This window comes from Haliotis rufescens, unplaced genomic scaffold (assembly GCF_023055435.1).
Source record: "Haliotis rufescens isolate VD_foot unplaced genomic scaffold, xgHalRufe1.0.p SCAF_4, whole genome shotgun sequence".
Taxonomy (NCBI): domain Eukaryota; kingdom Metazoa; phylum Mollusca; class Gastropoda; order Lepetellida; family Haliotidae; genus Haliotis; species Haliotis rufescens.
The window spans coordinates 63,756,731-63,782,552 of record NW_025964112.1 but is presented as its reverse complement, the minus strand read 5'-3'; the positions used below and the strand labels follow the sequence as shown (position 1 = coordinate 63,782,552).

The 25,822-nt window shown below is 42.4% G+C and overlaps 1 protein-coding gene and 1 long non-coding RNA gene across 3 annotated transcripts in view; both read right to left on the bottom strand.

Annotated features, from left to right (window-relative positions):
• Positions 1 to 65: 65 nt before the first annotated feature.
• On the bottom strand, positions 66 to 9,064 carry LOC125372408. Its single transcript, XR_007218116.1, has 2 exons — positions 7,243 to 9,064; positions 66 to 7,136 (listed from the first exon to the last, which is right to left on the bottom strand). It is a non-coding gene; the product is annotated as an uncharacterized LOC125372408 (long non-coding RNA).
• An 87-nt stretch (positions 9,065 to 9,151) lies between these two features.
• LOC124112202 (F-box/LRR-repeat protein 20-like) overlaps positions 9,152 to 25,822 on the bottom strand; it is a 43,698-nt gene continuing 27,027 nt past the window's right edge. Inside the window, exons 3-15 of one of the 2 annotated variants that reach the window (XM_048382302.1) lie at positions 23,153 to 23,207; positions 21,546 to 21,620; positions 20,233 to 20,327; positions 18,532 to 18,600; positions 16,959 to 17,054; positions 16,012 to 16,126; positions 14,936 to 15,010; positions 14,168 to 14,298; positions 13,883 to 13,943; positions 13,430 to 13,474; positions 12,788 to 12,844; positions 11,917 to 12,129; positions 9,152 to 11,352 (exon numbers count right to left, since the gene is read on the bottom strand). In XM_048382302.1, coding sequence (XP_048238259.1) covers positions 11,245 to 11,352; positions 11,917 to 12,129; positions 12,788 to 12,844; positions 13,430 to 13,474; positions 13,883 to 13,943; positions 14,168 to 14,298; positions 14,936 to 15,010; positions 16,012 to 16,126; positions 16,959 to 17,054; positions 18,532 to 18,600; positions 20,233 to 20,327; positions 21,546 to 21,620; positions 23,153 to 23,207 — 1,195 coding nt within the window. In that variant the 3' untranslated portion in view covers positions 9,152 to 11,244. Of the gene's footprint in view, positions 11,353 to 11,916; positions 12,130 to 12,787; positions 12,845 to 13,429; positions 13,475 to 13,882; positions 13,944 to 14,167; positions 14,299 to 14,935; positions 15,011 to 16,011; positions 16,139 to 16,958; positions 17,055 to 18,531; positions 18,601 to 20,232; positions 20,328 to 21,545; positions 21,621 to 23,152; positions 23,208 to 25,822 lie in introns of both variants that reach the window. The other variant, XM_048382301.1, reaches the window with a different exon arrangement.

The following is a 25,822-nucleotide window of genomic DNA, read 5'->3' as shown; positions in this document are numbered from 1 at the left end:
ATGAACGCAACAAGTCATAAGGAAGGCCAACATGACACACGAGGAATGTCAAAACAATACACAAATAATGTGGAAGCAATCAAATTTATTCCAGCGAAATGCTAGTCATAAACCTCATACTCTGTACTTACCATACATTTACATCTTATTTTCATTAAAAACACATATAAATGCAGATCTAAAATTTCATCAAAATCATTCACACAAATGTCTGGTCTTGGAGACTTATATTTTGAACATCTTGCAATACTGACTGCTGATCAGCTCCAAGTAGAAAGATAGTGGCATTTGTTCAATGGCCAATTCACACAGAAGGAATCACAAAATTCATGTTTTACCATCAACCCTGCTGATGACAAACATGGCATTAGCAACTGATTTGCATGTAAGCTGATTCAGCAAAAGGCATGCTCCCTCTTGAGGATGGCTGACCTCTGGTGTAATGGAGTGGGTGGGCGGGCAGAGATTGAACAGACAATATATCTGTGTGACTGGGCCATACATTGGGGGGAACCTGTCATTTATCAGAGGGGAGATTTTCAGCCACCACTACAGATCAATTTCCTGTGTTGTTTTTATACCTTCAATAATTCCCATGTTATTCACCATCAAAAATAATTTATTGTAATTGCCCTCCCCATAATCTCTGGGTAGTCCCTCCACCCCAATGATAAATGAGTGGTTCCCTGGTGGGCACAGGGCTTGAATCACTGTTATGACAAGGAACGAAAATCAGACAAAATAATATTTGAAGTACAATGAAGATTTTTCTATTCAAATACTTTTCAAATGAAGATATTCTTTTCTAAAGAAAATGTATGATAAACTTTTCTTAAAATACCCCCAAACTTAAAGAAGTTGTACCGGTAAATGACCGATCTAAGATTTATCTTCATAGCACAGAATATCATATTTCTTTCTCAGCCACAACAGTGATAATCTCCCCTGTGCTTATATCTATACTGTTAACAGTATCTATCACAGCTGTAGGTTATCCAGGTCAATGAAAGCACAACTAAGCCTGATGTTATCCGCAGCTTTACATCATCTTTAAAGAACTAAAATTAACTGAATCTTCAGACAACTGTCAACTAACTATATACATCTTTCGTGTTGCAATAAATAAAACTCCTAGATCCTCGTCTTGTTACAATATAGCACATACATCTGCAAAATACAGATATAACCATAACAACAAAATTACATTCCTGCATCCAGCAAACAGCAGAGCTCTCCTGGTACATAGTCCTTGTGTCGGTTGTCAAACAGTGGAGCTCTCCTGGTACAGTCCTTGTGTCACATTGTCAAACAGCAGAGCTCTCCTGGTACATAGTCCTTGTGTCACATTGTCAAACAGTGGAGCTCTCCTGGTACATAGTCCTTGTGTCGCTTGTCAAACAGCGGAGCTCTCCTGGTACATAGTCCTTGTGTCGCTTGTCAAACAGCGGAGCTCTCCTGGTACATAGTCCTTGTGTCACATTGTCAAACAGCGGAGCTCTCCTGGTACATAGTCCTTGTGTCACATTGTCAAACAGCGGAGCTCTCCTGGTACAGTCCTTGTGTCGGTTGTCAAACAGTGGAGCTCTCCTGGTACAGTCCTTGTGTCGCTTGTCAAACAGCGAAGCTCTCCTGGTACATAGTCCTTGTGTCACATTGTCAAACAGCGGAGCTCTCCTGGTACATAGTCCTTGTGTCGCTTGTCAAACAGCGGAGCTCTCCTGGTACATAGTCCTTGTGTCACATTGTCAAACAGCGGAGCTCTCCTGGTACAGTCCTTGTGTCGGTTGTCAAACAGCGGAGCTCTCCTGGTACAGTCCTTGTGTCGCTTGTCAAACAGCGAAGCTCTCCTGGTACATAGTCCTTGTGTCACATTGTCAAACAGCGGAGCTCTCCTGGTACATAGTCCTTGTTTCGCTTGTCAAACAGCGGAGCTCTCCTGGTACATAGTCCTTGTGTCGGTTGTCAAACAGCGGAGCTCCCTTGGTACATAGTCCATGTGTCAGTTGTCAAACAGGGGAGTTCTCCTGGTACATAGTCCTTGTGTCCGTTGTCAAACAGGGGAGCTCTCCTGGTACATAGTCCATGTGTCGGTCATCAAACAGCGGAGCTCCCTTGGTACATAGTTCTTGTGTCGGTTGTCAAACAGCCAAGCTCTCCTGGTACATAGTCCTTGTGTCAGTTGTCAAATAGCGGAGCTCTCCTGGTACATAGTCCTTGTGTCACATTGTCAAACAGCAGAGCACTCCTGGTACATAGTCTGTGTGTCGGTTGTCAAACAGTGGAGCTCTCTTGGTACATAGTCCTTGTGTCGGTTGTCAAACAGCAGAGCTCTCCTGGTACATAGTCCTTGTGTCACATTGTAAAAAAGCGGAGCTCTCCTGGTTGATAGTCTGTGTGTCGGTTGTCAAACAGTGGAGCTCTCCTGGTACATAGTCCTTGTGTCGGTTGTCAAACAGCGGAGCTCTCCTGGTACATAGTCTGTGTGTCGGTTGTCAAACAGCAGAGCTCTCCTGGTACATAGTCTGTGTGTCGGTTGTCAAACAGTGGAGCTCTCTTGGTACATAGTCCTTGTGTCGGTTGTCAAACAGCAGAGCTCACCTGGTACATAGTCCATGTGTCGGTTGTCAAACAATGGAGCTCTCCTGGTACATAGTCCTTGTATCAGATTGTCAAATAGCATAGCTCTCTTGGTACATAGTTCTTTAAAATTCACGGGCAAATTTACAAAAATTGGCTATCTTCTACTAGAGCTGTTATTGATTGACAATATGACGACAAGCCAAAAATTACTACAAATAGTCACTGTAATAGCCTTGTTTAGGAGTATGTTTTAGGAGTTAAAGTTTCAAGAATCCGTTATTGTTAATGACAATTTCAATGAATAAAGTTTGGCAAATGTTATAAAGTTAAACATTATTTTATTATCAATATTACCATGTGAATGCGGAGACCCAGTGTCTTGGCAAATTAATACTGAGCATGCCTAAGACGGCCCTGATCAGTCGAGTAGGGTCATCTACCTCAGTCGTCTTTTTTTAAAAGACATTCAGTGCATGAATACAAGGCCAGTCATTTTCTCTCAAAACAAGTGAACAAGAATTTTGTAGTTTTCATCAACCAAAAAGAGGAAAAGATAGAACCTCTAACACTGTTCATAATGCTGTTGTTTGCATAGACACCGACTCATGAGACATCATGGCGCTTGATCCCAGGAATATAGGTTCTGACATCATGCACATACGCCCCTGACTGCAGAGGATGATCTGCGTGATGCTCTACAGCAAATTATTCAACCTGTTGATATTTGCTAGCATACTGTCAGAAACATCTCAGTGTGCTAGCCAAAAGAATCCAGCTGTGATTCAGTCCCTCTCAGTAAGTATTTGGTGTTTTATCTGTTCTACAGGGACATAATACATCATTATAACTTCATCTCCATTGTCTGAAACCTGTCTTGATATACTACTCATCATCTGAAAGGGATAGTCTCAGTGTGCGACCTGAATGTCTGTGATTGGCTGCTTGAAGTTGATGTCATAGAAATAGTATCCCATGTTGCCAGGCAACTGGGTCATGTTCAGCTATAAAAGTTAATAGAAGTAAACAATTCAAGTACATCAGTTGCTTCCCTTTAGTTATTTAACAGAATGAAATAGCCCAGGATCCTTCTCAAATGTTGAATAGCATAATTCACCATGATCGTCAACCACATGCCAATTTCAAAAACTAATAAATTCCTCCATCACAAGAAAATCAAACTTCAGAACTGAATTCCTATGAATAAAAATACAATTCCTGTTACCGGTATGTCTTGTGTATTCCTTGACAAGAGTTGCTCCTGACCTTAATGATTCACCATGATTCAACCAAGTGAATCACTTGATTTTAACATTGATCTACTTATGTGAAACTTCTACAGAGAGGAAATCAAGCAATAGCCACCGTATTCCATATTTCAACATTATTTCTGTGCTATTGCTTCTAAATACTTGTCAGGCTTTCTTTGTCATCTTTGAGAATCAGAACATCACAGTCTTGGAGTTTCTACTAAGCACACACAGGAGTTTGCGCAACATCCATGAATATTGTCCATTAATGCCCAGTAAATGATATGGCGGCCGTCTCCAGAGGGGACCAAACCCATCAGCGCGAGGAACCGGATTCAACGTAAAGAGGAAAGTGCACAGATCATTTATTAATTTGTAGTTACTGGTTTTCCAGAACAAGGCTCTTTGGAGTGATCAAACCCACCAGTATTGGTAACCTGAATAAAATGTAAAGAAAAAAGTGCACCCTGATTATTTATTAAATTATAGGTTTGCAAGAACACGACTCTGGAGTGATCAAACCCTTCAGTTTGAAGAGCCTGAATTCAAAGTAAAGAAGAAGGTGCACCAGATCATTGGTTTGCAAGAACACGTCTCAAGATGCTCAATAATTTAGACAATATGCAATAAATTCAAAGTGGAGTAACTCTGTACAAAACACACATGGTCATTCAACTCATCAAGTTATCACACCTTATCACACGGACGCAGACTGACCTACGCAGGTCCATATAAAAGAGTATAAATTAAATATAGTATACAAACATTCAATAAGCAAGGTGAGATTGAGAAGAAGCACTAACATGGACTCGGTACATTAACAAATCTCTAACAATATGTTATAAATTTGAAAACAGTTGTACAGAAAATAGTCTTTGCTAACACCTATACATACTTATATAACAAATGCTATATATGGTTATAGATGGAAACAGTTGGTGGACAGTAGTACCTCAGGCCAAAACAAATACACTTGTGTTTTAGGTTACATGGCTTCAAGGGAATTAGTCTAACATATTTTGGTCAATATTTAAAAAATAAAATAATTAATTTCTTGTTGAAATAGTTTGGTGATTTTCCTTTGCAACTAATTACATATATGGGTTGGCTGGGCCACAGAAACACAAGAATTGTCATCTTGCCTTAGCCTATGTTGCAGAGATATCTCCTGCAAACCCTGTCACCATTTCCGGGTTAAATCTAAAACTTTGATTCAAGAATTTTCTCAGATATGTTGACTTAATTTGCTAGACATGAATGAGAGGGATGTCTTCTTTCAAAGCAAAAATAGCAGATATCAAACCTTTCCGTTTAATATCGATACAGTGACAATAACAATTTCATTAATCAAATTGAAATGCAGGAATCATATAAATATTGTGTCAATATCACTACCAAACAAATTTGGTAAAACACTTTTGTTCAGGCCGGATTATTACAATTCGACAATGCAAACAAGTAAGATGAAACGAAACTAAAACAAACTGATTACTGTGTGTGCAAGCTCCCTCATCATCTCTGCCAGTTGCCATGGTAATTAAAGATTTTCTGCTTGATAGTACCGGTAACTGTCTCTTGTTCAACAGTCCGAGATGTTGGTCATCATTAGTATTTCTAAAGCTGAAAGCTATATGAAGTGATCAACTGGCGAAGTAATTGAACCTCTAGTCCTAACTAATGGGTCGATCTGTGGACACTGCAGGGCACATATTTTTTTCTCTGATTTCTGCAATAATGCTGTCATCCCTGTGGGCGACTTGGAATTGATACAATTTAGCAGCGATGATGAAACCCAGGAGATCAGAGCACTAGCCACTGTGCCCTGCCACTGCACACAGAGAGATGCTTCAAGCTGAGCAGCATCTCGGCAGCATCACAGCAGGGGACACTGAGAATGGCCTTAACTTAATGACCTTGACCTAATGGCCTTCATTGACCTGATGGCCCTAACCTAATGACATTGACCTGATGACCTTGACCTGATGGCCCTAACCTAATGACATTGACCTGATGGCCCTAACCTAATGACATTGACCTGATGGCCTTGACCTTACAGCCTTCACGTGATGGCCTTGACCTAGTGTCATTGAATAGAAATGAACCTGGGTCTTTGGCATGACAAGCTAACACCTTAACTACCCCATTCCTTCTCTACCTATCTGCCATTACAGACAGCTACCCTATGTCATGCACACAACCCAAATCTGATCAACAACTTCAGATATTGCTATAAAGGAGTGAGTTCGTTTTAGGCTGCTTTTAACAGCAGTACAGAAATATCATGGCATGTCAGCTTACCCAAAGTGATGCAGGTCTAACATGTTTATTTCTTTGGTGAAACTTGTGAGCCTGGTGTGATGCTGACAAACCAGTGATTATTATCAGAGCGAGGCTATGATTCAAACCCACATTAATGGGATACGGCCCTGAAGGGATGCAACCCAGTGAAAAATTGAATTGACCTCTATATATACTACTCAAAAGAAGTTAAAGAACATGACATGACAGATTAACGATAGAGTGAGTGAGTTGGGTTTAACGCCGCTTTTAACAGTATTCCAGTTATATCACGGCGTGTCAGCTTAATGTGGGAGGAAAGCCCGAAGTGATGCAGGTCTCGGACGTTTACCACTTCGGTGAAACCCACGAGCACGGGTATGGTGCTGACAACCTAGAAACATAATCGGGGCGAACAGGGATTTTAACCCACAATAATAGGTTTCTGGCGTGCCCAAGGGACGCAACTCTGCACAGCGAATCGCGGCGTCTTAGACAACTGGGCCACCCATGCCCCCGATTAACGATAGAAGAAATAATTGTGTTCTTCAACTTCTTTTGAGTAGTATATATCAGAGTTAGCAAAATCCATATTGATATCTAAACCTTCTAAGTGTGAGTGGACTTTGCCCCATTGTTTGTAGCAATAAATCTAAGGCCGAAACAGTCTGTTGATGCAGCAGGACCTGAGCTCAACAATAAACTATTTCCCTTCATCTTGCATCACTTCAAATATTGTTCTAATTATCTGTACCAAATGATTTACAAACTGGTACTTATATATTCAAAATATAAATTAAGACAATTTTAATCTGAAAATATTTTATGATATGTATAAATTGTATGAAGAAGGGGTGGGTTAGTGAGTCTGTCTGACATTGCTGTTATATCAATCATGTGACACAGAGTCAGTTTAATGTCCCACGGAGCCAGTTTAATGTCCCACAGAGTCAGTTTAATGTCCCACAGAGCCAGTTTAATGTCACACAGAGCCAGTTTAATGTCCCACGGGTGGTAAGCACTAAGGCCCCCCTGTACTCACATGGGTGGTAAGCACTAAGGCCACCCTGTACTCACATGGGTGGTAAGCACTCAAGGCCACTCGGTACCCACATGGGTGGTAAGCACTAAGGCCGACCGGTACTCACATGGGTGGTAAGCACTAAGGCCACCTGGTACCCACATGGGTGGTAAGCACTCAAGGCCACCTGGTACCCACATTGTTGGTAAGCACTCAAGGCCACCTGGTACCCACATGGGTGGTAAGCACTCAAGGCCACCTGGTACTCACATGGGTGGTAAGCACTCAAGGCCACTCGGTACTCACATGGGTGGTAAGCACTCAAGGCCACCTGGTACTCACATGGGTGGTAAGCACTCAAGGCTACCTGGTACTCACATGGGTGGTAAGCACTCAAGGCCACTCGGTACTCACACGAGTGGTAAGCACTAAGGCCACCTGATACTCACATGGGTGGTAAGCACTCAAGGCCACCCAGTACTCACATGGGTGGTAAGCACTCAAGGCCACTCGGTATTCACATGGGTGGTAAGCACTCAAGGCCACTCGGTACCCACATGGGTGGTAAGCACTCAAGGCCACTCGGTACTCACATGGGTGGTAAGCACTCAACGCCACTCGGTACTCACATGGGTGGTAAGCACTCAAGGCCACCTGGTACTAACACGGGTGGTAAGCACTCAAGGCCACCTTGTACTCACATGGGTGGTAAGCACTAAGGCCACCTGATACCCACATTGGTGGTAAGCACTCAAGGCCACTCGGTACTCACATGGGTGGTAAGCACTCAAGGCCACTCGGTACTCACACGAGTGGTAAGCACTAAGGCCACCTGATACTCACATGGGTGGTAAGCACTCAAGGCCACCCAGTACTCACATGGGTGGTAAGCACTCAAGGCCACTCGGTATTCACATGGGTGGTAAGCACTCAAGGCCACTCGGTACCCACATGGGTGGTAAGCACTCAAGGCCACTCGGTACTCACATGGGTGGTAAGCACTCAACGCCACTCGGTACTCACATGGGTGGTAAGCACTCAAGGCCACCTGGTACTAACACGGGTGGTAAGCACTCAAGGCCACCTTGTACTCACATGGGTGGTAAGCACTAAGGCCACCTGATACCCACATTGGTGGTAAGCACTCAAGGCCACCTGGTACTCACATGGGTGGTAAGCACTCAAGGCCACCTGGTACTCACACGAGTGGTAAGTACTCAAGGCCAAACGGGACTCACACGGGTGTCACACACACACTTCCTGAATCTTAACACTGATGTTTTCTGTGTTTAGACAGACTCCATGCAAGAACCAGCCTACTTGCAACTAGTTACATGTTGTAATACACTTAATACTGATTTAATAGCCCAACCTTTCATCCAAGCTATCACATTAACTTAAATAGTTTACTTATGCAAGCTGTGGCTGACGTGTGCACTGCTATCAAGATGACACATACAGCAAATTTGAGATACTTTCAAGTAGATATAACAAATGATCAGCTGTAACCAAGCTAATTCTACCCTAGCAATAGTGAGTGTTGTTCAGTGGCTCTGACTTCCCTGGTGCTGGGCACAGGGACAGCTGCTTGCCCTTCTAGTTAAATAACTGTTATCACATCGGCTCAGCTAAGAGACAAGGACACCATCCTGCCATCACATGATCATCGTCTGCACACCCGAGGAGCAGATCAAGGGAGCAGGCTCGGTAGAAAGAAGCTGGCAAAAGCAGCTCTCACAATAAATTATGTTGTGAGAAGCCATACAAATGTAAGGAATAGTGGCATATTCCAGCCCTCGACTATAAACGTGACAACTATGGGATATACATGACATATACCATACAGAACTATAAAATATACATGATATATGCCATACAGAACTATAGGATATACATGACATATACCATACAGAACTATAGGATATATATGATATATACCATGCAGAACTATAGGATATACATGATATATACCATACAGAACTATAGGATATACATGATATATACCATACAGAACTATAGGATATATATGATACATACAATACAGAACTGTAGGATATATATGATATATACCATACAGAACTGTAGGATATACATGATATATACCACAGAACTATAGCACATACATGATATATACCATACAGAACTGTAGGATATACACGATATATACCACACAGAACTACAATCATACTGATAGGTGCACTCACAGCATGTTGACTCAATCACAGACACACCACACGCAGAAATATTTTAATCTCACATCTGTCACATGTGATGAGCGAACATAATTCACCAGGCTACAGTTGAAGCACACAACATGGTCCAATATGATGGCTATAATGATCCAACATGGTACAAGCTTCAGCTGCATGTGTTAACTGCTGATGTTAAACGCTGATGTTAACCGCAATGTTCCTGCCACATGAGACACCAATTTTGAGGCTGGAAATTATTTCTCACACTGTTTCAATCTGCTTAGAATTCTCTTGTGGAAAATAGCATGTATCCAGTACAGAATGGACTGTCCCTTCGGTCACTATGGGTGTCATTACATATGAGTATGGGATATATGTGAATATTTATATCATATCCTACAACTAGTATGTTTCATCAGACACTGAGATGGGACTTGTGTGTAAGGGTGTGCTGTTATTGTCCTATCACATGGGAGTTGAGAATACTGCTATCCTACAACTAGGTATGTTTCATCAGACACTGAGATGGGACTTGTGTGTAAGGGTGTTCTGTTATTGTCCTATCACATGGGAGTTGAGAATACTGCTATCCTACAACTAGGTATGTTTCATCACACACTGAGATAGAACTTGTGTGTAAGGGTGTTCTCTTGTTATATCATATGAAGTTGAAAAACTGTTATCCTACAACTAGCTATGTTACATCACACACTGAGATAGAACTTGTGTGTAAGGGTGTTCTGTTATATCACAAGGAGCTGAGAAAATTGCTAACCTAAAACTAGCTATGTTTCATCTGCGTTAGGACTAAAACGTGGGGGGATATTGTTTTCCCCATTGCCGTCATATCACATGGTGTTGAGAAAGCCGTCCTGACAGTCTATATTTCGCTGGTGTTGTTCTTCTATGGAATCAATAGGTTGAAATATCATAACATTGTACACTGACATTCACAGCATCAACAATATCTTACAAACATTGTCCACAGGTTCTCACGCAAGCAACTGATCCTTGTTAAAGAACTCAATTTGCTCAATGGCTAAAGTAACAGTTCATATCACGATGTCAACAGAGAGAAGCTCTCCTGTATGAGTTATGTTGTTATCTATGATAACAACCACGCTCAGGGTCATAAGTGGTGAAAGAGCAGTAGGTCAACAAAACAGGGCTGACATTGAACTAAGGGAGGTAACTCATGTCATAGTGGCACATCAGGATTTTTGTGACTCACCACTAATCTTTGTCTCAAGATTTGTTTCAAGATATTTTAATGGGTGTTAAACCTTAATGAAGGATTTTCAAATCATAATTTAGGAAATGCTTCTCACATGCATCAATACTTCTAATACAAATATGATCTTACGGTAAAGAATGAAAAACATTTCAGCAGAGAGGATCTACAGAGAACACACGATGATACTGTGCAAAGCTGTGTAGACCAAAATATCAATAATCTCTACATACCAGAGTTACCTCCCTTTTACAAAGGACCACCCATTGTGGGAGTTTCCATTCTTATGGTTAGAGTTACTTCCCTTACACAGTGTTGTTTATGATGATTGAAATGTTGAGAAGATTCACTGTGTGATGATATCATTTGTTGAATAAGCTGATCCCATTGGTCCATCACATGTTCAATGGTAATGACATCGCCAGCAGATATCAGCTGATATCACCTGGAATCCCTGCTGTGGCAGGCAATAACTGAACTTGCAGGATAAGTCTGCTGAAATCCACCTGAGAGTGGTTCGTAATACAACTGATACACCTGTGATACATGTCTTCACACCTTAGACGATACATAGTATATCCACTGATAGTATAATATCCAAGGTACGATGAAGCACTATATCAGCCATGTAATAACACAAGTACACAATGTCACTGACAAGTCTGGGCAGGGGTATCCTCCCTGGAGAACCTTTCGTCAGAGTATGACACAACATTTACAGTACCGCTGCCGGCCCCCACCCACGGAAGGGGGCGGGGTCACAGGTGCGAAGTAGGCGTGAACTTTGATATCAGGAAGTCGCGTCTAAAACAGCAAAAACACATCATGTATTACTTGTATCTTATCATTTCGTAAGTTGGCTTTTACGCTTCTTTACACCAGCTTTACACAACAAGGGTCAAAAGGTCTGAGTATTTTGACAATGCGATTAACAGTTAATATAACATGTTGTTTATGCCTATATAGGACTGAAAAAATTGACAATGACTATTAAAAACATTGAAAAGTGGTGATAGAAAAAGCTTCTGAAAACACTGCCCTGAATGCAACTAGTGGTTTAGCCCATGCATGTGACGTACACACACAACATGTCACAAGAAGTTAAAGAATACCCAATACTATAGTTAATCTGTAATGGACATTCTTTAACTTCTTTGGAGTAGTGTAGAAAGATGCTAGTTTCAAGATGAAATTGAGAGACATGAGCATTTCTGATTAAATGCAATGTTTTTATACTTACTTGACGTTACACAGTGCCTATAGGTGTAGTGTCAGGTAAGGTAAAACACAAAGAATGGGTTCCAGAAATCCAACCACTATTGAAATCCGATCCCGGTTTTGGGTATGACAATACTGCACTTGACTTACCCGTAACCTGCGTATCCCAGCACGGGTGATTAGTTGACAATCGTAAAGTTCTATCCTCTCCAAACTCTGACACGCCATTAAATGCTCTAACGAGGCATCAGTAATTAGTGGGCAGTTGTCCAGCTCCAGAACCTCCAGGTGCTCGATGGCACACGGGCTGTTGCCCAGCTGGCGGATACCTTCATCTGTGATCAGCTCACAGTGGGAAAGACTCTGAAACACAACCAGCGTCGCCATCATCATCATCATCATCATCATCATCATCGTTATTAACATCTTTATCGTCAACATCATCATCAGTGTCACCATTAACATCATTGTCAATAACAACATGAACATCATCATTGTTAACATCATCTTCTGTGTCATCATGAACATCTTCATCGTCATTCTCAACAACATTATCAACATCATCATCTTCATCATCAACACATCATTGTCAACATTATTAATATCAACATCTTTACAAACATCATCATCATTGTCAACAGCATCAACGTGATGATGAACATCATTAATGTTAACATCATCAGTGTCAACATCAACATCATGAACATCATGGTCAACATTGTTAACATCATCATCAGTGTTAACATAACCATTACGTGGCAGCACATAGGCTCACCAAGTTCATGTATTTCATGTGACCTTCATGTGACCTTCACGTGACCTTCACGTGACCTTCATGTGATCTTCATGTGACAATGTAAGCTCTATCTGTTAGGTGACTAGAACATTCCTTGGTTGTTGTTTTTTCCACAAATTTTAATTTATTATTAACTGTTACCCATTTCCAACCTAAAACATATATAGCCTTATTGAAATCTCCATTGCATGAATGTATAACATGCACAGAATGTATGAGACTCACCAGGGCAGCAAGTTTATTACAGTACAAAGCTAGATGAGCAAGTGTTGTGTCTGTTATCTGAAACACAAGAAGACATGGCTGACTGGCATCCAGAGTGTGTGAGGTACTGAAGACACACGGCACCAGCCTGACTGACTACAGGAGTGGTCCAATGGCAATTCATTCATGAAGATCAAATATCCATCAATGTCAAGCCATAATCAACATAACATGAAAACAAGTAAATGGATCTTACGTTGCAATGATTTATTTAACGCCTGCCAGATCTTGAAGCGGACTACATTTTCACATTTTTACACCTATGACAGAGATGCTGATCATTTCCACAGTAAAATAGGATGATAAGAGAAATTATTTATTCATTGGAAATTTAAATCCCAAGAAAAATGAGCATTTTGGGATAAATAAAAAATATTTTTATTCTTACCTGACACTACACAGTGATTTAGCTTCCCTACCTCTCACAAACTGGTATGGTAAAACCTCGATTCTGTCTGATGGAAAACTTGCAATCTGTTATCCCCTTACATAAACAAACTTAAAGAATTTTGAATGGAACATCAAACTTTTGAACTGCCCCATAACTAGAAGTGAGTCCACAACATCTGTACTGCCACTGATTAAAGGTGAGGAGGCACTCACCTGGACACACTCTTCTAGGTCCATCTTCTCAAGTTCGTGACAATTCTGTAACAATAGGATCCAGGTGAGGAACAATTGGATATAGGTAAGGAACAATAGGATGTAGGTTTTGTTTTTTGTTTGTTTGTTTGTTGTTTATCGCCGCACTCGGCAATATTCCAGCTATTTGACAGAGGTCTGTAAATAATCGAGTCTGGAACAGACAATCCAGTGATTGACATCATGAGCATCGATCAATGCAATTGGGATAGGATGACATGCATCAACCAAGTCAGCGAGCCTGACCACCAGATCCTTTTTGTCACCTCTTACGGCAAGCATAGTCGCCTTTTACAGCAAACAGCAAGCGCGCGTGCGTGCATGTGTGTGTGTGTCTGTCAGTCTGTGTGTGTGCATGTGTGTGCGTGTGCGTGTGCGTGTGCGTGTGCGTGTGTGTGTGTGTGGCAGACCTACCCTTGCCAGCGCCTGGAAGCCGCTGTCTGTCAGATGACTGCACCCTGCCACCTCCAGAGTTCTGAAAACACAGAAATACAACCTGATTGCAGGATCCAGCTGCCATGGCCTACCCAGTCTGTTCAGTAAGTGAAGGATATACGGATCAATATCTACACAAGCAGTTCAGTCAGTGCAGGATCTCTCCAACCACTTCATTAAGAGTAGGATTTGCTTTCATCATTTACATCAATACAAGTGCAGTGTATCTACTGGGTCCTTGCTGTCCTTGAAACCCGTACTTACTTGAGGTTTGTGCAGCCAGTGCCGAGGGCATTGAGTGATGCGTCTGTAAGGCGGGGGCAGTTGGACACACACAGGAAGCTCAGCGCGTGGCAGCATAGACTTATCGTGTTCACCGCGTCATCCGTGATATGCTGAAACACAAATCAGATGTGAGGTGAGGTGAAATTGGGTTTAACGTCGCGTCCAAAGTTATTGCACTTACATAGCGACGTGCATGCACGTGTGTGTGTGTGGCTGCTTGTACTAGTCTTGACTGATGCCGATTTATAGTGCTATCCCACTGAGATACCATGCCGCAGTTTAACATGAATACCCCACTCAGACACAGTATACTGACTCCAGTTCTTGTTTTAGCCCCTTAGTGCCGAGCGCCAGACAGGGTAACAACAAGTACCATCTTTTAACGTCTTTTGGTATGACGCGGCCGGGATCGAACCCCGGACCTTCCGCTCTCCGGGCGAACGCTCTACCACTAGACCACGGAGGCGGTCCACAAATCAGATGCAGTTTGTGCAGCTTATGTAGGTAGAGCTATGTTAGTGCCTATGTTGACACTGCAGGGCTTGTGCTTACAGAGAAACTGAGTTTAATGCCTATGTTGGTAGAAATACCAGAATGAATCCATACACTTATGTGGTTTGGGTTGGGGTGTGGGGTGTAGCGGGACTAATGCTCAAGCAGCTACAGCTTTGACTAGCGGTTACCTAGATACACTACTGTGGGGCTTTGTGTATGTTAATACATCAAAACTATCAAATGAGTGCTTACCTGACAACCTTGTAAATTGAGTTTCCTAAGATCTGTAGCATTTTGTGCTAAGTGACGTATTCCATCATCTCCGATCTGTGGACAAAGAGAGCCCTTCATGACTTACAATGGTACTGAGATCACTCATAGGTAGGTCCCATCACCTTCCGGGTACCCATCTACAGCTGGGTAGAATACCTCATGTCAGGAATTTAAAGTGGACCCAATCCATCATGCAATATCTTGGATGAGCTGCGATTGTTGTTAAAGACAGGATATGTTTTGCTCAGTGCTTAAACAAGAGACAATTCTTTTCTGTCAAAGGATGGGCTGAACAATTTATATTTTTGCACATTTTTGTCTGAACATCCAGCATGTCCAGGAGCAGTTTTATTTCTTATTTCAAACCCAGAGCATCTTCTGGAACATTGTTTTTTTAAATATGAGGCCCTCTCAGAATATGAAATAGTTGGCCCCCTACTACATCACATAATCTCCTTGGGAATTTATATTTGATCTATCGTAAGTGACTAATATAACACATTCAGAAACCAACATACAAACTTAGTTTGTGTCATAATTATTACTATTCGTTTAACAAAATTGCGTCAGTAATGATGAATCTGTGCACGAAATGATACAAACAAAATTATAATAGCATCAGTAACTGTTAGTAATGTGTAATTTATGCAATTACACACCCTAGCTGCAACACTGACACTGGGCCTCGCTCCACACCAGAACACAGTTTCTCCTCCACAAGGAATGATATTTGTGGAATAATGGTGGTCTCTCAAAACAGCAAAAAAAGCCATATTCAAATATTCTTAGAATGATTTCTACCTTAAAACAAGGAAACTCTACCATGTCTACCATTACAGTAATTTACTGAACAAGTACCCCCATTGTGATAGGTCGTTGCATGATGAATATTTCTGACAACTGGATCTTCTTGTATTTGATGCAGACAGAAAATGTATTTGGGTGTGAAGTAGTTAAAGACAAGGTTAAACACGTATGTTTTCACAATGTAATGAAAGTTATGGGAGTCATCAAACTGGTTCAGTCTAGTTCCAACCAGTTGACTCTGGACTGACCTGATTACAGCCTCGGGCTATGAAGATCTTCATCTTGGGGCAGCCCTTGGCGAGGGCTTCCACACCATCGTTGGTGATCTGCATGCACCATGATATGTCCACCACCTCCAGAAGTCTGCAACCATCGCTGCCCAAAACAAGGAACAGGGTGTTACATGGACAGTCAGGTATTGTTTATTTTTGTGTAACGCCGCACTCAACAATACTACAGCTATATGATGGCAGTCTGTAAATAATCGAGTCAGGATCAGACAATCCAGTGATTGACATCATGATCCATGCAATTGGGAAACAATGACATGCTAAGTCAGTGAGCTTGACCACCCAATCCTGTTAGTCTCCTCTTATGCATTTTAAGGCAAGAATGGGTTGCTCAAGACCTATTTTCCATGGGTCTGACACCTGTGAGCACAGGTAAGGTGCTGGCAAACCTACAAACATAACCAGGGCGAATTGGGATTCAAACCCACAGTCTTGGTTTTAAGATGCCTCAGGGGACACAACTCTGCATAGCTATTCGCAGTGCCTTGCAGGGACCACCGTGCCCTTGGGTCATATTTAATCTAAGTTACACATAGATTTTTCAACATACAATCCATTGTCACTAAATATAGAAGAAAAACTAAGAAATGACATCAATTTGTAACATTGGTAAATATGGATGACATATTTTTCTCAACAAGGGGGCAGAGTGCCTCAATTCTAATTGAGAATCTCTACATTGCACATGCAATAATTGAAAGTTATTACATTTGTTTTACTGCCTTTAGGGGTGATATTGTTGCTTACATCACAGCGAACAACACAATCCAGTTGGTACTTTGAGAGGGAACTTTTCAGCAATATTCCTGCCATATTAAGGCAGTGACATTACGTACTGCCTTTCACATTGTACACATGTGCTGGACTTTTAGAAACATCAGAGAAAACGAAGCCTGACCACCTACCTGAGAGCTTTTAATGAGTTGTTTGTGATATCAGGGCAGGAACTCAAATCTAGTTTCATCAGCTTTAAGCTGTTCTTTCCTAGGCTTTCACATGTTCTGAAAAGAGAAGTTGGTTGTACATAATGATTGCATGTGATGCTTGTTTGGATCTGTTGTTGAAGCAATACAGCAGCAGTCAGAGAGGAAGCTAACTGAACAGCTTGCAGACATTACACTTTGGAACCCAGGGCACTGAAAGACTGTTTGTTGTTCACTGGTAAACACGAGAGACTGTCAGCCATTGAGGTATACTGGGGCACAGCGAGACTGTCTGCCATTGTGGTTCACTGGGGCACAGAGACAGTCAGCCATTGTGGTTTACTGGGGCACAGAGACAGTCAGCCATTGTGGTTTACTGGGACACAGAGACAGTCAGCCATTGTGGTTTACTGGGGCACAGAGAGACTGTCAGCTATTGTGGTTTACTGGGGCACAGAGAGACTGTCAGCCATTGTGGTTTACTGGGACACAGAGAGACAGTCAGCCATTGTGGTTTACTGGGGCACAGAGACAGTCAGCCATTGTGGTTTACTGGGACACAGAGACTGTCAGCCATAGAGGTTTACTGGGGCACAGAGAGGCTGTCAGCTATTGTGTTTACTGGGGCACAGAGAGACTGTCAGCCATTGTGGTTTACTGGCACAGAGAGACAGTCAGCCATTGTGGTTTACTGGGGCACAGAGAGACTGTCAGCCATTGTGGTTTACGGGGACACAGAGACAGTCAGCCATTGTGGTTTACTGGGACACAGAGACTGTCAGCCATTGAGGTTTACTGGGGCACAGAGAGACTGTCAGCTATTGTGGTTCACTGGGGCACAGAGACAGTCAGCCATTGTGGTTTACTGGGGCACAGAGACAGTCAGCCATTGTGGTTTACTGGGACACAGAGACAGTCAGCCATTGTGGTTTACTGGGACACAGAGACTGTCAGCCATTGAGGTTTACTGGGGCACAGAGAGACTGTCAGCTATTGTGGTTTACTGGGGCACAGAGAGACTGTCAGCCATTGTGGTTTACTGGGACACAGAGAGACAGTCAGCCATTGTGGTTTACTGGGGCACAGAGACAGTCAGCCATTGTGGTTTACTGGGACACAGAGACTGTCAGCCATAGAGGTTTACTGGGGCACAGAGAGACTGTCAGCTATTGTGTTTACTGGGGCACAGAGAGACTGTCAGCCATTGTGGTTTACTGGCACAGAGAGACAGTCAGCCATTGTGGTTTACTGGGGCACAGAGAGACTGTCAGCCATTGTGGTTTACTGGGGCACAGAGACAGTCAGCCATTGTGGTTTACTGGGACACAGAGACAGTCAGCCATTGTGGTTTACTGGGGCACAGAGAGACTGTCTGCCATTGTGGTTTACTGGGACACAGAGACTGTCTGCCATTGTGGTTTGCTGGGGCACAGAGAGACTGTCAGCCATTGTGGTTTACTGGGGCACAGAGACAGTCAGCCATTGTGGTTTACTGGGGCACAGAGACAGTCAGCCATTGTGGTTTACTGGGGCAGGAAAGACTACTTGTACTCACACATCTGTAATCTTCTTGCAGTTATTCAAACAGAGTGTGTCTATGTTTCTGCATTGCTCTGCAAATTTTCTGTAAAAGAGAAAACAAATACATGTACAATATCATCTTATTATCAGTGGTGGGTGGTGTGGGGTGCACAGCCTTTCATGTTGTTGTGGTTGGTGGTATCGTGGGTCTTGATGGTGGTGTGGTGAGTGTTGCTGTTGGTGGTGTGGTGGGTGTTGCTGTTGGTGGTAAGGTGGGTGTTGTGGTTGGTGGTATCGTGGGTCTTGGTGGTGGTGTGGTGAGTGTTGCTGTTGGTGGTGTGGTGGGTGTTGCTGTTGGTGGTAAGGTGGGTGTTGTGGTTGGTGGTATCGTGGGTCTTGATGGTGGTGTGGTGAGTCTTGCTGTTGGTGGTGTGGTGGGTGTTGCTGTTGGTGGTAAGGTGGGTGTTGTGGTTGGTGGTATCGTGGGTCTTGGTGGTGGTGTGGTGAGTGTTGCTGTTGGTGGTGTGGTGGGTGTTGCTGTTGGTGGTAAGGTGGGTGTTGTGGTTGGTGGTATCGTGGGTCTTGATGGTGGTGTGGTGAGTGTTGCTGTTGGTGGTGTGGTGGGTGTTGCTGTTGGTGGTAAGGTGGGTGTTGTGGTTGGTGGTATCGTGGGTCTTGATGGTGGTGTGGTGAGTGTTGCTGTTGGTGGTGTGGTGGGTGTTGGTGTTGGTGGTAAGGTGGGTGTTGTGGTTGGTGGTATCGTGGGTCTTGGTGGTGGTGTGGTGAGTGTTGCTGTTGGTGGTGTGGTGGGTGTTGCTGTTGGTGGTGTGGTGGGTGTTGCTGTTGGTGGTAAGGTGGGTGTTGTGGTTGGTGGTATCGTGGGTCTTGGTGGTGGTGTGGTGAGTGTTGCTGTTGGTGGTGTGGTGAGTGTTGCTGTTGGTGGTGTGGTGGGTGTTGGTGTTGGTGGTAAGGTGGGTGTTGTGGTTGGTGGTATCGTGGGTCTTGATGGTGGTGTGGTGAGTGTTGCTGTTGGTGGTGTGGTGGGTGTTGGTGTTGGTGGTAAGGTGGGTGTTGTGGTTGGTGGTATCGTGGGTCTTGGTGGTGGTGTGGTGAGTGTTGCTGTTGGTGGTGTGGTGGGTGTTGCTGTTGGTTGTGAGGTGGGTGTTGTGGTTGGTGGTATCATGGGTCTTGGTGGCATTGTGGTGAGTGTTGGTGCTGATGGTGTCAAGTGTGGTGTTTTTGTTTTTGTTGTGTCGTGACTGTAATTTGGTGGGTATTGTTGCTGTTCTTGTTGGTGGGTATTGTTGCTGTTCTTGTCAGTGTTGTTGTTGCTGTTGGTGGTGTGGTTGGTGTTGTTGCTGTTGGTGGTGTGGTTGGTGTTGTTGTTGTTGCTGTTGGTGGTGTGGTGAGTGTTGCTGTTGGTGGTGTGGTTGGTGTTGCCGTTGGTGGTGAGGTGAGTGTTGTTGTTGGTGGTGTGGTTGGTGGTGTCGGTGGTGGTGTGGTGGGTGTTGTTCGTGGTGTGGTGGGTGTTGTTGGTGGTGTGGTGGGTGTTGGTGGTGTGGTGGGTGTTGTTGTTGCTGTTGTAGGTGTGGTGGGTGTTGTTGCTGTTGGTGGTGTGGTGGGTGATGTTATTGCTGTTGGTGGTGTGGTGGGTGTTGTTGCTGTTGGTGGTGTGGTGGGTGATGTTATTGCTGTTGGTGGTGTGGTGGCTGTTGTGGCTAATGAGTGTACTTACATCAAGGCTGAGTCGGTGATGCTCTGACAACCCCTCAGACTCAGGGACTTCAGAAATCCCCCACATCTCTTGGAAATGTTCTCAACGACTGGACCCTATGGGAACACAGACAGCACACTTACATTGGCAACTACTTGACAGCTATGTTGTTGGACAAGCTATGCTCCTGGCCTCACTCCTTGCAGGAGACTAGTTAAAGTTCCAAGGGGTATATACATTGTAGAAAGCAACTCATATCTGTTACTAGTTTAATTTTGAAAACTGTTCTCACAAAGTGACTGATATTTTTCTTGGCTGCTGTTTTTCAGGTCTTCCACACAGTTATTTGTAAGCCATGACACTCTGTACTAAAAGTGTAGTTGTCAAAATTAAAAAAATATCTTGACTCCATTTCAGTAAAGAAAAGACTACCGGTAATGGCTGGTTCTTGTTCATTATCATCATCCACAATTATCAAGTGTATTCAAATAGCATGACAAGAAATAACCATGATGCGGCCGGGGATCGAACCCTGACCTTCTGCTCTCCGGGCAGACGCTCTACCACTAAACCATGGAGGCAGTTGCTTAGAGCTAGCAGTGACAGAGATGGTAAGGTCACTTCCGAAAATGAAGCTAAGGTGTTTATGGGCCCAGGGTACATGTTACGGAAGGGTGGAGACGTAAATCCCTGGACAATCAACATGATCAAGGATGGTTTATAATGGATAGTAACTGTGTTTGACTATGACCCCATTTTATCATCCAAAACTGGCTCCCACAGGACATATGGCTTGGTTGAGATCAAGCGATATCTACACTGTAGATATCGCTGCAATGAAATTGCATCACAATGCTTTGCAGACCATTGTGACATCATTGGTTACCATGACGTCACAATCAAAGACATCACTGACTCTGCTGCTGAAGCTGTTAGCAGTACTTTTTACACTAAGACACTGTTCATTACTTTCTACAAACTAAAAAAGTTGGAAGAATGATGTTGGATGATAAATAAAATCTCACCCTTGTGTCTTTTGATATCAAATATATCAACACTCGTTGATAAAAGTGGAAAAAGTCCTCGGCAAGCCTCAGAGTTTTCTCACTTTTATCAACTCGTTTTGATATTTTTTATATCAAAAGACACTCGGGTGAGATTCTCTATATCACAAAGTCATAATACCAGCCATACCAGCCCACCCTTACATGATATGTAGAGACAGAAGACCCGCGTCCTGCAGGCTGAGGACTGAAGCTGCATTCTCACTATGTCCACCATCAATGTACGACACGGGTAAATGTCCAGAAAATATAGAGTCGGTGACTACGTACCTCAACATCTGTCTGGAAGTCAAAGAGATCAACTCTCTGCCAGTTGCTCCCATCTAGTGCCAGGACATTCCAGAACTGAAATACCAGCAGAACTGTCAGTAACATGGCATCTGGTGAGTGAGTGAGTGAGTGAGTGAGTGAGTGATACCAGCAGAACTGTTAGTAACATGACATCTGTTGAGTGAGTGAGTGATTGAGTAAGTGAGTGACTGAGCTCATCTTCCCATGGCAAGGGAGTTAGCTGGCTTTCAAAGTCCAGTTTCCACCCTTGCCGAACTATGCTGGAAATATGGAGCAATATATTGGCTGGACTAACCAGTCTATGCATAATCCAGTCAAATTGATTAGCAAAGTAGACAATTGGCTTGTAAACTGCTGTGCAGATTTCGGTCGAGAACTCGGCATCAACAGTTATCTTCCAAATCTTTTCATGCAATTTGATTGGAACTTTGTGAAGTAAGACCTGTTTTATTACAATATAGATTTTGTTTATCTATCAGATCGTCTTGACTGGGCGCTGTCACTTTGAAGCAGATGTAATCGATATGAGAGGTGGAATCTGATTGGTCAATAGGAAGGACATATAAGGACATAACTCGTAATAGCCACGGGTGGCACTACGATCGAGCCCAGAAATTCAAGCCTAATTCAGCAAGAGTGAAAACCGGACTCTTAAAGTTAGTTAACTCCCTTGCCTCAGAAAGATGGATTGTGCCAGATCTATTAAAATACGCAAGTACATGCAAAAATAAAGTCAGTACTGAGTGACCTTGTTTTAAAACACCCTACTCCTCCACCAATCAGGGGTGAGTGAGTGAGATGGGACAACGTACGACAAACATTTCATCACAACAATGAAAGACAGAATTATCATTGCATAGTATTTCAGTCCACAAAGAAAGATGCCATCATCTGCACCACAACAAGCAAACAAACAAAACTGCACCACTAGGTCTTAGAAATAGCAGTACTAGAAGATATCATACAAAGTAGTAACGACATAGCAATCCCATGAGGTATTTCAGGCCTACAAAGGACCACTCTCCTATTCAGATTCAGCCTAGTACCTCTGCCAAAAGCCAGCGCCATGTGAAGATTCGTTACATCTTACACAGTCCATTTAAGATATTGCATATGTTTTTCATCTGTTTCATTTTTGATGAGTCTACATATCTAGATAAACATATGTCATAGAATGGTTAAATTTCAAGAAAATATCCCCAAACATGAAAAACTATTTCCATTTGCATTGTTATCCTTTGTTTACATTGGTTGTACTGCTCCACGTGCTGTCATCGAAGCTCTACAGAGAGCTGGTGATATGGCCACTTTCAGGTATAAAGATATAATGTCATGCACATCACTATCGCAGTTGTAGTAGCATATCTATATAATTATGCAAAACAATATGTAAAGCACATCGTAAGGTTTGCATTAGGTCAGTCTGTTCTGATTTCAGAATAAACATGTTTGTTTACAAACAAGAGAAAAGTCTGGTCACGTGATATGCAAATAAGCCTGAGGCAATGGTGTTATGCTGAGTCACCATTGTGCCGGAGTGTGAAATAGGACCTGATCTTATTAGACGGGACTACACAGGAACTGACCTTTGACACTTGAGCACATCGGCACAGAGACACCACATCAAGGAAGGAGAAGATCCTGAAGACAGAAACAACACTGTGAGATACATCTGTGTTCATGGCATGAATGGGGTCACCACAGTTCTTCCACGTCACAAAACAACTGTAAATTGTTACTTTGGGTGACCATACTTTAGTAGCACATCTTGGGACATCATGCTCCAATACAGGAATAGTGGAATAGTGAATCCTGCATATACAAACAGCTGCTACTATGGATCATGTGTTGTTGCAGTCCAGACTATCACAGTACATAGGGCTAGTCTGTTACTTCTAGTACATAAAATAGGGCTAGTCTGTTACTTCTAGTACATAAAATAGGGCTAGTCTGTTACTTCTAGTACATAAAATAGGGCTAGTCTGTTACTTCTAGTACATAAAATAGGGCTAGTCTGTTACTTCTAGTACATAAAATAGGGCTAGTCTGTTACTTCTAGTACATAATGTAAGGGCTTGGGTGTATTTGTCATGACTTAGTAAGTACATAAAATAGGGCTAGTCTGTTACTTCTAGTACATAAAATAGGGCTAGTCTGTTACTTCTAGTACATAAAATAGGGCTAGTCTGTTACTTCTAGTACATAAAATAGGGCTAGTCTGTTACTTCTAGTACATAAAATAGGGCTAGTCTGTTACTTCTAGTACATAATGTAAGGGCTTGGGTGTATTTGTCATGACTTAGTAAGTACATAAAATAGGGCTAGTCTGTTACTTCTAGTACATAAAAGACGGTGAGTCTGTTACTTCTAGTACATAATGTAAGGGCTTGGGTGTATTTGTCATGACTTAGTAAGTACATAAAATAGGGCTAGTCTGTTACTTCTAGTACATAAAAGACGGTGAGTCTGTTACTTCTAGTACATAATTTAAGGGCTTGCGTGTATTTGTCATGACTAGTACATAAAATAAGGGCTTGTTTGTCACTTCTAGTACATAAAATAGGGCTAGTCTGTTACTTCTAGTACATAAAAGACGGCGAGTCTGTTTCTTCTAGTACATAATGTAAGGGCTAGGGTGTATTTGTCACTTCTAGTACATAAAATAAGGGCTTGTTTGTCACTTCTAGTACACAAAATAGGGCTAGTATGTTACTTCTAGTACATAATGTAAGGGCTAGGGTGTATTTGTCATGACTAGTACATAAAATAAGGGCTTGTTTGTCACTTCTAGTATATGAGGTTTGTTTGTCAGGACTCGTACAATATTGTGCTCCAGTCGTAAATCACAAGTTATTGGATACAGCCCTTTATCTCCCTGGAGGCCAAAGGGACATAAATGGCCTCCCTCTTCAACCCCAACTTCGAAGACGAACATAATTCAAGATAAAGTGAGATAAAAATTAAGTAATATACCAATGACGTCTTTTTGGAAGTTGCCAGAGACATAAAACAAATCATGACGGCAAATAAATTTATGTAAACTTTTTGTAATTCATTACATTTGATGATAAGTCTAGTACTGCAGCATTAGTCAAATTACACCTAACGATCAGGTGAATGAAGGAATCTAAGGACTAATTACATCTAGGACTTGTTACATAGGGCATCCATTTCTCTGTTTGACTCGGGGTCATAGTGGTTAATCCATGTTTTATCACCAGTTACTAATCTCTTTTGGAATTTGAAGAAATCCTCCCTCAGCTCTAAATTTTCTCCGGCAATGTCAGTATTTTTTCCCTTAAGATCAGGAATTAGAATTTAGAACCTTAGGCACCCAACAAGCAGATATCTTATTCATCTGTAAATGTTCATGAATAATAGTTTCAATGGATCCATGGCTTCGACCTGTGTCTTCCTCAAGTTCAGCAATGGTAATACGTCTATCTGACAGTATAAGTTTTTCTATCTCCTGATTGAATCTTCAATGGTGGAAGTTGAGGTCCAGCTTAGGGTCATCATGGAGGCTTTTTCTCCCAGCCATAAACATAGCTGCCCAACGCTTAACAGTGGAATAGGGCACTTATCCCCGTACACCCGTGACATGATCATTTCTGGGGGCGTACTCTTCTCTACAGCCAAAAACTTGATGACTGCTCAGTACTCGTTCTTTTCCATTTCTGTGTCCATTTGGACCCCTTTCACATTCAACTTGCTGTCATTAATATACAAACGGACTCAACAGACCAAATACACTTGCAATGAACTACTCCAACAATGTACTACATTGACTAGTTCAGTTTGTTATGGTCCATAGTTAAAAGTTAGTCAGGCTGAGAACTTTTTGACCAGCCCTCATAAACACACAATAAAAAGAGGCAGAATTTGCTATTTCTTAACACATAACCAAATATAGCACGACATTAGCAGTGTCTGTTTTTTAAACCAGTTCAATATTTGCAGTACATTTTACACCCATCGGTCTCACAATAAACGCTTCACCCACCAAGCTGCCCAAATGCCCTTGACAGACATGAAATAGTATTCTGCCATGAATTTGGAAATTATCCGATTCTGACTGATCAATCAGAGGCTATTAAATCACAATAAACCCCCTCTGAAACAGCTGGCTTGACAGCCACATCACCGTGGAAGCTAATATTCATAGAATAGTACTTTTTTCAGTCATTGTCGGTAGGCATATTTAATTAGTTATATCTACAATTACAGGTAATGAAATGCAAAGTTAAGGTTACAAC